The 13,314-nt window shown below is 35.9% G+C and overlaps 1 protein-coding gene across 2 annotated transcripts in view; it reads right to left on the minus strand.

Annotated features, from left to right (window-relative positions):
* Nucleotides 1–10,035, minus strand: part of LOC149196958 (jacalin-related lectin 3-like) — a 274,881-nt gene extending 264,846 nt beyond the window's left edge. For both annotated transcript variants that reach the window (XM_089405694.1, XM_089405692.1), the window contains exon 1: nucleotides 9,946–10,035. In XM_089405694.1, the coding sequence (XP_089261820.1) occupies nucleotides 9,946–10,020 (75 nt within the window). In that variant the 5' untranslated portion in view covers nucleotides 10,021–10,035. The remainder of the gene's footprint in view (nucleotides 1–9,945) is intronic.
* Between the last annotated feature and the right edge of the window lie 3,279 nt (nucleotides 10,036–13,314).

The raw sequence follows: 13,314 nt of genomic DNA on the forward strand, positions 1-13,314 counted from the left end.
CGATTGTGTCTTGAATGTCTATCCTCATTCATCTTATTTTGTGGACGTTTACCACCTTTCCATTTTCTCCCAACCTTGGTGAAAACCTCATGATTCTTATCCTTAGTAGTTTTCTCATTTCCTTCCATATTGTTTGTTGGGCAGTCTCTGAATAAATGCCCATGTTCATGGCATTTGTGACACCTAAATGGGATGTGCTCATAGTCCATAGTCTACACCCATTCTTCATCATACACCTCTAGAATTATTGCTTCCAGAAGAGCTCCAGATAAGTTCATTTCCACACAGATCCAAGCAAAGGAGGCATATTTTCCTTTTAGAGTCGCCGCTGAGATCTTTAGAAAATGCCCCAGCTTATTGCCTATTGCTTTCAGAGATTCTGGTAGCCAATAATCCAGAGGGAGGGAGTAAAGTATAATCCATACCGGTAATGACGTGAAGGTTTCACGCTCCAGGACAAAGTTCAACATCCATAGCCGCATGTAGAGTCTTGCCGCAGCATAGAAATATGGACCTCCTTCGAACACTCTATACTTATCCTCTAGGCTCGTGAACACCACTGTGAAGAAGCCCTTAGAGCCCAGATTTATGTGTATTTCCTCCTTTGGCTTCCAACAACTCCTTATCCAGATATGTACCACCCTTTCCGTTGGCCATAACCCCATAAATTTTCATATGATCGCATGTTCCGTCATATGATCCCTATGTGCTTGAAGCACATGATCGCTCAATATGACCCATGGAATGGTACTCGACTTGGGTTTGCAGACCCCCGTTGTCCTTATGGAAGGATGTTTTCCATAGCTGCCTTCATTCTCCTTCTCCTTATTTGTTTCTTGCTTGTCCCCTTCTTGTTCATGAAGTCCGCTTCTTTCCAATGTTCCTTTGCCTCTCGCTTCTACTGCCTTTTCCAGAGGTTTTTTAAAGTGTTGCTTTCCTTCTTCCTAATTTTTGCCTGTAACTACCTAACTGTAGGAGGGAGCCACACTCCCCCCTACGTGTCCCACCATGGTTGCTGAAGTCAAAACCCTAGCGCCAACTTCAATCCTAGCTCCAGTTGCAGACCCCCCTTGTAAGTATCATTATTCCCTACCTGTAAATATTCATAATTATGTTATAGAGATCATTTCTATTCTAAAAGCTCTTAAATACTATCAAAGACTATTATTTGAGTGTAATAATAAGGCTTGGAGATTTACCAATTTCATAACTCAGTTTATCTTTTATCCTTGTCTTCGAAATGTACTATGTGTAACCAAATATTTAACTCTAACTATCATGCATGTTGTGATATGATGTGATTCATGATCGTTTGAAGGAACCAATGTCATTGATATGATCTCATCAGATGGTTCAAGGGTCATTGACGAGGGCCCACTCCAGGGGAATTTTAAGGATGGAAATTTATCTTAAAGTTTAGAAACCTTGGCATATCCCACTAGTCCATAATATGAAATCTATAAAATGTTTGGAGATATTTTTGTAAAATATTGAAATTTATAATATTTTTATATAGTTTATATATAATTTTTTGGCAATTTTTAGGGTAAAATAATTTCATTCTATAAAACTTGGACGAACTATTTTTACAAAAAAATGGAAATTAACGAATATTTTTTTTGGGAAAAAGTATAGAAAATTAGCCCATGGGCGAATATTAGCCCCTAAAATTTTCCCTGGCCCACTCTGCCATTCCATATGACCTAAAGTCATTGTATCAAAATGTCATTAACAATTGGATCACAGTTATATAATTATGCCATAAGGAATTCCTTCAGTGCAATCTACCCACGAATTTGACTGATGCATTATCCTAGTCATTGAATATTATAAAGGACCAACTAACCTGGCTAGGATATCCACTTATTGGATTGAGATCCCCATCCTTTCCCTCCATCACATTGGTACACCAAACCTCAGAGACAAAGCTTTATTTATCCATATTGTACAATTCCTTCATTTGAATGGTAGTAGTTAAGGTGATTAACTTCTTTACATGGAGCTACCTTCCACCCTTACAAAAAATAAATTTTATCATGGTAAAATGTAATGGCATACCAAACATGAATACCATTATGTTGACGGTGCCAGACCCGCCAACATTCAGGGGACCTCCCTAGTATGAATTCACAAATAGACCTCACATCTGGGGTCTTTGCTCGACCAAACACTCTGGTTGACCAACGGGAGGCTTGATAGATTTTCTTGGTGGAAACGTGTTACAGATCCATTTGGGCACATAAAATTCCAAAATTCAGATCAATTTTTTAGGGTTCATCAAACCCTAAATTTAGTTTTTTCATGCCCTAAACAAGTCATCCCTTTGAATGCCTCCTTCCCAGACAGTTTCATGACTTGAAGACATCCAGAAATTGCCTCTAGAGGGGCCAGCACAGGTAAGCCCTTATAAAGGTGCATTGCAGAGAAGTTAAGTCCACTACCAAGGTGATATATAGAGCACTTAGGCTTCCTTTCACCTGCACTAAGCAAGAATGAGCAAAATTCACATAGGGTTTGGGGAATATTCTTATCTTTTGGAGTCATCTAGAAGTTTCCCTGTCTTATCAACTCCTATGAGCTTGAAAATGGATGAGGAATGAGTTAAGGAGCATCCTATCCTCTCATCCATTCCTCCATGGAACTAATTCTAAGTATGGAAGGCAATTTAATGTCACCTTTAATGACAAAACCTCCTTCATCTTCCTATAAATTGACCACTCATCTAAGTGATCAGGGGCTAGATTATGTTGAATGGTAAGGAGATAATGTTGCTATGAGACTTGACCTTGGAGCAAATGATGTGATGCCACAAGCTTGTCTTGCTTTTGATGTGATGTGGATGGGATCCACGCTGGAGGAATGACTTTGAATCAGACATTGATGGTTGTAATTCCTTCTTCTATCTAATAAAGTGTTTGAACCTTTTTCCATATGTTGTGTTTTTTCATAATGCTTATATGTATGAATTGCTTCTAATTCCTTTCATTTATATTCAATGGATCGTATGCTTTGATCGGTTTTTGTCTTCTATTGTGTTTACAGAGTACTTCTCAAGCATATTAGGTACGGGAAGGAGCGACGGAATCGATACAAGGGAGATGAGAGGAAAGCGGAACTATAGGTAGTCCTTCTATCTTCTCATCTTATCTATTGTTTATAGGAAAAGTCTAAAACACTTTAAACTGTTGTTCTAGGAACAACTACTTGTCTAGTGAATTAGTGTTTATCCGTAGATGCTAAATTCTCCAAAACAAATTAGCGACTCCACTAGGGAAGAATCATCTTTCCTAGTAGCTTATCCACCTCCTAAGACATCCTTGTAGGCTTTATTTGTGTTCATCAATTGTAATTCGGTTGTTTACATTGAAAAATTGGTCAAAACTGTGACAAAATGCCTCTTGAAATGGCTTACTGTCACCAGCACAAGCTTGTGAGGGACACAGTGCACTGCAGAGCATCCCTGGCTTAGGGACAGTGCTCTGAAGCGCACTGTCTCCTACTCTGAGCTACGCTAATCCTCCTAGGATCAGTTTCCCACCTTTGGAAAGAGTTTTTGGCCAAATTTTCTCTGTTTGACTGTTTGCTAATTGATCAATGAATGTTATGTCTCAGAAAATGAGTTTTTATCTCCTGGTCTAGCCCATCTTTGGTAGGATTGATTAATGTTTCTTCAAGTTTTCTTTTTCATTATCGATCAATAGTCAAAGTTAGGATATAATTGATTAATCTTCATTCGAAAGAAAGTGTCATAAAGTCTTCTCTTCCTTTGAATTTGAACTGTCATAAAAGTCTTCGTTCATATGAAAGATTAATTGATTATGTGTGCATATTTTCTTTTTGTTCATATTCACATTAAGGGAATCGAAAAGAAATACATGCATGTTGCATTGAAAAAGTTTGAGTGTGTTGATAGGAATAGTGTAGAGAAATTGCATTTAGATTGTGCTCTTTCATTTTTTATCAAAAGAAATTTGATTTATCTATCCCTAAGTAGCTAGGATTTTCATTATTAAATTGAATGGAAATAATGCTTATCATGATAGTTGCATTCCTAGGAATTTCAGAATACATCACGTGGTGAACTTGAAAGGAAAATTTCTAAGCAAGATCAACTTAAAATTAACATCAATTTACCTAATGGAGCATTTTCATTAATGAGAACATTTAGTGGTTCTAGGCTAGAGACGTGTTCTGACGTCGTAAAACAAAGCAGTTGTCGCTAACTTGTCTACAATACATCCCGAGATTGATACCTCATTCCATGTATGTGAGTATATCGTAGCTTGTCCACGTACCTTCGGGTATATATAGCAGCGTTACAATACATCAAGTATATAGGAATGCTCTCACTATGTGGTTTTCCATTAGACAATGCTTATACAGACCGGGCCTCCACGTACCTTCAGGTATATATGGGAGGAAAACTATAGGTTGATATCCATCCTGAAGTAACCAAGTCGGCTGCCTTATAAACTGTGATACACTGAACACAACATTCGAGGAGATTGTCTACTCGTACTTCTTGGTTTTCCGGAAGGTATTTTGCAGTTCACAGTTGCTTGGTAAACCTTTTGCCTAGTATACCCCTTTTTGTTGATTTCATTTTTGATAATAAAATTAATCAACAATCATGGAGGAACATCAACCCCTATCTCGTCGTTCGCAGAGAACAGCGATAAAACTGCCTTTGCCTCTTGAAGTGACATCAATTCAGGCAAAGCGGTCTCGCTTAACTGAGTCTAGTACATCAAGAAATCCTAGTTCTTCATCTAAATTACCTTAATCATCTATTTCGGCCAGTACTGAGACTCCAGTTACTCCAACTATTTCTGGCCCATTCGTTTCTGAAGAAGAAGTTTCATAATTACATGAGGACATTAGCAATGATCCTAGTGAAATAGTAACCAATGTTGTTCAACAACAAGTTGATCCTTAAATTGAAGTTGCTCAACAAGAAAGTACTTCTGAACTTGAATTAGTTCAACTAGAAGTTAAACCAGAATCTATCCTAGTTCAAACAGAAGTTACATTTGAACCTAAAGTTGTTCAGGAACCTCCTTCTGAAACTGCTGTTCATTTACCCAAACATCTGGAATTCGAATTTGAACATTCAGAAGTTGTTAATTTACTAGAAGATGATCAACTGGTTACCCCTCAGACATCAGTGACTATTGAAACTTCAACTTTATCAACACCATAAATCTTTTACGGACCTGACGGTGAAGTTCTCCCACTAGGTTTAATTGCTATAGAGGAGGAATTGGAAGAAGATTCCACCAAGAGGTCGACCCTTACGACCAAGAGGTCAGCCCACCAGCTTCACTGGATCTGGAAGAAGAGAAAGTCCCAAGCGACCAAGGAGATACTAAGATCCTTGGAGGTAATCCGGAAGAATAGATGCACAACATATCATTCGACAAGTCGTAGCATAGATTTGTGCAATTGCGCAGAGTGTCTACTCTGGATGTCCACACATCTCTTGTGCATTTTGAGGAATGAATAATTGTATTTGATGTTCACAAGCATCCAACATCATTGGTTGATGCTACCAGAGCATACGCTGAAGCCACTAGCTTGAGTGTTCGCCTCTTGATAACAGAGAACGAGCGAATGGCTAAGGAGTTATAGACGGCGAAGAAGGGAGGAGAACTTGTTACAGCATCTGCCAAAGTGGAGATAAAGAAGGAGATATTGGATGAAGTATCGTCCCTTGAGATAGTCATGCGGACGTTGTATTACATATTTGGTACCGTGCATAATGCAATTGTCCATCTCAACGGTTCGCAACAGTGTTGTGCTAGGAGAGTATGTATCTTGTCAAACTTGCATACTAATGTCAATCGCACGCAAACAGGGAAAATTAGATACAAGGGAGCCCCGTTACATTTGCCCAAGATGCTGAAGTCCATGGCAGTTGAGTTAAAGGCATGCATCTAGAGTCAGATCTGGCACTATGAGGAACTCTCACAACTCATCACTAGTTTGTAGGCTTCCCATGCATGGTTGTTCAGAAGCTTGGATTTTATTGTGTGTGCGCATGCGATCCCATCTATTGGGACACTCACTGAGGCAAAGACAAAGGGTTGAGTCTGATAGGAGTTGGACTTGCACTTTGACTAGTTAATGCGCATAGCAACCAACACAGATTTGAAGATCAGTGCAGACACCATGCATCAGTATGTCACTGGTCCAACCGCACTTAAGACAATGATGCGCATGCTATGAAACGAGTTGGACAGAGGAGCCAAATTAGTGTACCCAGATGCAACAGAGGCAAGAGTTCGTTTCCATAAAGATGTCACCACATAGTACATGGACACCATCACGGACTACCAAACTTGGCATGTGTTTGCCACTGTCAACCATCATGAGGATTTCGAAGAGTTGGTCTTCCCACACTTGTCTGAGTCATAGTGATGTCTTTCATGGTTTGCTCAAGCCTATTTTGTCTCACATGGATACATGTGCATATTGTATGTAACATCTTGTAAAGTGGAACTTGAAGTGTTGATAGTTGAATGTAATAGTCATAGAGTAGTTGAAGATTCATGTGTGTAGATGGACAGTCACAAAGGGGAATGTCAAGGGTCAACCCACCCTTTGCTATTTATAGTAACTTGTAACTTATTGTATGGATTTTTGGTAAGCCAATCTTCCGATAGGTGTATCTTAAAGAAATCTTGGAGAGTATTGTATCGAGCCTTGGCTTCTCCACAGTGCAGAGCTAATACATCTATTTGGAGAAGCAGGTAGCAGTAACTGTAACGTTCCATTATCGGGATTAGTGGTTCATCATTGTTGTACTATATGATTGGAACTTTCACTTCTTAATATAAGAGAGCTAGCACGTTTCATGCATATGTTGTTATTTTATTTCATTTAACTTGTTTACTCTAATGATATATGTATCCGTTTGTTTACGCATATATGTATAGACTCTTTTTGTATATGTATGTATGAACCTTAGTGAAATGTGTTGTTGGTTTAACCATCACTTTGGACTGTTGGTTCTCCTTCCTTCTAGCTTGTGATGCATCTTTTCTCATGTGTTCCCTTCCAAGCTACATGTTTAAACAGGTTTCCAAGGGGTGCATTCATTCCACCTCCCATGTGTTAGAACCATTCATACACCTTCCTTGGCTTGTTAATATCCTCTATTCTTTTGTTGAAAAAAAATGTTAATTTTGAAAAATTGAAGATAATTAGTGGATCTTTAACCAACATCTCATTATGTTAAATTTAAAAATAAATATGATCATTAATAAAAACTAATATGCAAAATATTGAAAGTTGATTAGAAGAAAAAAAATTATATACTCATGAAAAATGACATATTGAAAATTTATTTAAATTTTTCATTTAAAAAATTGTATTTATTCGAGAATTTATTCCAAAAAAATATAAATCAAAGAAAATACTCATCTCCCAAACCCTAAAATTGTAGAAAATATACTTTAAATCCCTATAACTATTACATATTAAATATAAATCTAAAAGAAGTCATCAAATACTTTTTCTAAAAATAAGCGTGAAATTTTTTATACTAAATATTATACTTAATTTGATAACAATAATACAAAATACTTGAATACTTATTTTAATAAATTTTGGATTTCTCTAAAATTAATGTGAAAAGTTTTGGATAAAAAATCATTCATAAGAAATTTAAAAAATCTAATAATAATTATATAAAAGACTAGAAAACTTAGATAAATTGGTGTTTCCCATTAAAACTAATCAAAAAAACCTGATTAATAAAACTAAAAGAAAACAACCTAATAAAGACCAACTAATAAAGCTAAAAGAAAACAACCTAATCCTCGAAAAAAATCGGTATAAAAAAATCAATTAATAAAAATAAAAAGTTCTTTAAAATCCATCCTATATGCATATGACACGTACATTATTAAAATTAAAAAAAAAAAAAAAAAAAAAAATGTCCGTACCTTTGAGATTGCTGGAGCTTGTAAATTTGAGATATATACGCCAATGCAATCTAAATAACAACCACCACTTCTACCATGGAAGCCTACTATCTTCCCTTCAGCCATGGAAAATGAGAAATATGTGCCATCTTCAACTCCGTAAGGACCATATATCTTCATGTGGCATAAACCTACATTAAATCTGAGATTTCAGGCGGAAACCGAGCAATATAGAGCAATATATACATATACATAGAGAGAGAGGGGCTGAATCGGTACATTCAACCTGAAATACATGGGAATTTTGAAAGAAAAGGCATCTTTCATGGGAACTATTGGGTAAAACTCAGACCAGTCAAGCGAACAAAAAAAAGCGAAAGAGAAACAGATGCAGAGATGGGAATGGCATAAAATCCCATCCACGCCGAAAGAATGGCGACAGAAAGTTGTTCTTATTCCACAAATCTTTTCACGAATATCGTTGCATCTTTCAAGGTTGGGATGGTATGTTATCACATCCCAACAGACACAATCATAGATGGGATGGTATAGAATCTCATCTCAACAGAGACAATGGCGGAATAAAAGTTAAATTCTTATTCCATAAATCTTTTTTTGTGGGCTGCCATAGTTTACCCAAGCAAGCACCGTGACGGAAGCCACAAGATGTAAGATTGTGGGCGTCACAAAAGAAGCCCAACACAATGTTTAGATGTAAAAAAATTATGTACTGTAGAATTTGAAATATTCTGGAGAAATTTTTGGTTTACAAAAATGTTGTAAATATGTAAAGTTCTATTTTGATTTTTCTGGACTCATGACAATGTGTTTACAACCGCACTAACAGTTAGGGCAAAGGCAAACCCTGAAGCGCCCATAGTTGCATTCACAGTTAACAGCAAAGCTCCACACAACCCTTCTTCCTCCGTAACATCTGCAAATGGTAGAAACCAGCTAGCCACTAGAAACCAGCTAGCCACACCCTCCTTGCGTGACTGAAGCCACGGCCTATCATCGTCCTCTGTTCGTGTGCAGCTAAAATTCGAGGAAGCGCCAAAAGGTACCGTCTCGATGCCAGTTTATTAATCTCCTATTTCACATATTCCGGGTTCATATAGTATGCTATTTTCTTGATATGCCACAAATTCTTAAAATAGATTGCAGCAGGGCAAATTTGAGTCATAAGAGTTTTCTTTTGGCAGTGCATATAGTGTTTTTTGTTTTCTCTGTAATGGCGTATTCATTTTCCCCGTGTTTTTTTTAATTACCGGATTTGAAACTGTATCTATGATATTTCCACTGAATTGGTCGTTTGTTAAGGTGCGTGGCCAATGCAGTATTGAGGGTATGTACTGAAGACAGTCTGTGGGAGGACTCATGTTGGTCACCGTATCCCACTGCAGCAGAGACTACATAATCTGTGGGAAGTTGTGCAACCCTTATACACGAACGTTCATCGACATTCAGAAATAAATTAGACAATATTCTTATTAAAAAAAACAGGGTCAGAATGCGGTGTAACAGGGAAATATTTTCCTAAAGACCAGGGTCTGGTCATGACTCTGCAATAGAAAATTAAGCTAGTTCTTTTAAAGGAAAGTACGCAACAAGAGGCAAGTCCAAGACCCTGAATGTGAGGACTTCAGTGAGGACAAGGATTGGCACTTCGAAAGCCTTTCAAAAACCTCAACAGAGCTCTGGTTCGAAACTGGAATGAGACCAAGCAGGAGTCATGAGCACTGACGGAAGAATGAGACCTCAATGCGACGCCTAATTAGAGGGTTATTCATTCAATGGTCGCTCTGCTTGGTTCTCATCGATAATCCCTCAATAAATAACTGCGTGAGACGAGATATATACACATACATAGTCACCCAAGAGCCGTGATGCCCTTCAACGATGCACTGAAGGTTTTCAGGGAATCCAGACACAGAATGTAACAATTTATCCCTTTCAGATCCCCATAATCTTTCAACACAAAGAAAACGGCACCGATTTACAAGAAAGAACAAGAACGTACCGTTAGAGGGCAAAGAGTGTCGCTGTGATTCCTGCAACTATTTCTTCTTCCTCTGTCTTCGGTTTCTCTTCTCATTGTGTTGTGTGTTTGTGGCGTCTGAGCGCTCCTATAAACGGCCCCAAATGAACACCGTCAATTTTAACGTTAAATGACGTGGATGAGTAACGGAGCCAGCCCCTGAACTGTTTGAATTCTTGACGAATCCCGAGGCGGTAGATGGGGCTGGTCAGTATCGTACGTCCTTCCCATATATTTTTTTTTATGATAGGCAACAATAAAGTTAGTTATATGTATATTTTGAAATAATATATTACATCAATATGTATATATGAATTATACGATCAAATTTATTTATAATTTTAGAATAAAATGTAAGATAACTATTATGTGTAGAAATGGTTAGGGTTATTAAGGTTTTTTATATTAATATAAAAAATATTAAAATAAAAAGGTTTTTTACTTATGATTTTGATAGGTAACAATAAAGTATTTTATAATTTTTTTTTGTTGACAAAGATTTTATAGCATGTTTTCAATTTAAAAGAAAATAATAATAATATTTTTACTTCCTACAATATGATTATCTATAAATTTATAATTTATATTATTTTTTTAAATTATTATCAATATTTTTTAAAATGGAATGTATTAATTCTATTTAAAAATTAAATAAAATAGAATTTTTTTATTAAAAATAATTAATTCTATTAACTAAAATTTTGATTTTCTTGTAGGATATCAATATATATACATATATATAGTTGTGTAGTGATAAAATGGTATTTTCATTAGACAACAATCTGAAACAAGAGTGTGATTTTTTGTTGTTTAAAAAACATTTTTGGATGATTAGACAGATTTAGTACTTGTTTAAAACACATTTTTGAATACATAAAGGGAGAAAGTACTATCGAAAACCCTAGGGGCACTAGAATTCTACAGATTAGACAAGTTCAACTCAAGTTTTTAAAAATCTCTACCAAATTATGAAAAAAATCATTTTGTCTATAAGTTAGACTACAACTATCCTTATGCTTGGGGACTTCAATGCTAGAACTGCTACCAACCAAGACACTCTACTAAGTAATAACACTAACCCTAATTCCTTATGATTTATTGAGGATTATGACTTAGCTAGTAAATTCAAAAGATATAACCAATAACTTATTTGGTATCGAGTTAATCAAGCTTTGCAACTCCCAAGACTTGATTATTTGTAACAAGATTAATAAGTGGCCCACATTTGGCCAAATGAATTATATTCATGGGCTTGGAAGCAATGTTATGGACTATGCAATATCTGATACATGGGTTCTCAACTGTATTGTTAATTTTGACCTCCTAGATGACCATGAGCATGATTCTGACCACAAACCTTTATTCTTGACCCTAAATATTGATATGCACACCAACCACATGCAAAATAAAGGTGAGAGCCAAACGAACACTCATTTTGACAAAAGTAAAATGGATCTATTCTTAAAATATTTAATAAGGGATTTAGGTCTCTTAACATATAATGATAATATGATCACATCTACCACAATTTTACTACAACCCTCCCCACTACCATTAACAAATTCTCTACCGAGGTATCATATAAAAGAACGATAAAACTTCCAATCCTTGGTATGATAAGGATTGTAAGTTTGTCAAGAAAGTGATTAGAGATGCTCCTAACGAGAGTATAGAACTTGAAAAAATAAGAGTGTATAAAGCTCTTATGAAAAGGAAGAAAATGTGTTATATGAATAAGAGGCATGAGTGTCTTCTTCACCTCTCTAAAGTTCAGCCCATAAAGTTTTGGAGGAATATTCTTGTTTGTAAAATGAAAGAAGATAACTCGATCCTCTTGAAGGATCAGAATATCTATATTAAGAATCTTTATGACTCCTCGGACACCATGGGAAACATTACAAATACTCCTATAAAGGAAGATATTTTTTCTTTAGAAGATGTCAAGTTCAGGATTAAGAAGCTCGCTAATAGGAAATCTAGGAATATTAAAGGGTACTGATCTAGGTGGATCCCTAATGGCACAAAAATAAAGGTTCTCATATTGCAATGAAATTAAGACTAGATTGGAGAACTCGTCGTAATTTTTCCAATACTGCAAAAGAAGCATCAATTTGGGTTCGTATGTAGAATTTATGTTCAGCCAAAATTGCACTTCGGCCAACTTAACAACTAAAGTTGGCATAGTCTCGCTAAATGTGGTGAAGGTATTAGTTAGGGTTAAAGTTAGGAGCACCAGAAAATATGGTGGCACCTCGCTAAATTTAGTGGCATTAAGTAGCCCAATAATAAGAAGCCATGTGGCCCAATCAGATGGTCCCACTTAGCACCCCGTTGGTGGCCTATTGGTCCAATCCAACCAAATAAACTTTGTGGCAGTTATGTACTTGGTGGACAGTTTTAAATTAAATGGCAAACAAATCTAACCAATGGCCCACAATTTAAATTAAATGGAAAATGTTATAACAAAACACATATACTTAAACTCGTTTAGTGGTTAGCAATCGGCTTATTGGCTTAATACATACATACATATATATACATACATACATAAATACATACATATATATATATATATATATATATATATATATTATATATATATATTTATATATATATATATATATATAAATGATATATATATATATATATAACGGTTATACAAATGGTTGGCAATTAGATCAACAAAAAGTGACAAAATTTCAGCCAAAAATGGCATGACAATTTGACTGATTTAATATGGAAGTCTATCAATAGTTTTTATATGTGGTCACAATTATAGGAAATGATTACAATGAATGTCGACAACTGGTTTATGGTGTAACGATGATATAATATAACCAAAAATAAATAGTTCGATGACAACACGACGAAATGCGTAGTTCCAACCCAACTATAACAGTCAACAATTATATTTTGTTTTAACAAAATTTATTAATATAAAACATGATTGTTAGCATTGCAATAGACATATGACATGTTGTAAAGGTTGTTACAATAGACAGTCCAATTGTATGTTGTTTGTGTTATAAATATGGGGTCGGAAAGGTTGGAAGCCCCGACCTCCCAACCAACCAATGACTTTATTTAACCATGTCAACCAATGTGCTAAGTGGGGTGGATGTTAGAATATCCACCGACATAGTGGTATATAAACTTGTAATTTCATTAATCAACGGACCGATGGAGGGGTCACAGAGCGAAGCTGTGAGCAGAGGCTAACAGGCAGAATTCAAAGGTAATGGAACCATGACCAGGTGGGTGGAACTTTGCCATGGCCACACATGTTGAAAAATCATATTATGGTGGAATACTCCCAAAAAAATTCTTAGAATATTATTTTTAAATGCTATT

This window comes from Pinus tabuliformis, chromosome 2_2 (genome assembly GCF_031772625.1).
Source record: "Pinus tabuliformis cultivar Carrire ecotype Pingquan chromosome 2_2, CPIR1, whole genome shotgun sequence".
Taxonomy (NCBI): domain Eukaryota; kingdom Viridiplantae; phylum Streptophyta; class Pinopsida; order Pinales; family Pinaceae; genus Pinus; species Pinus tabuliformis.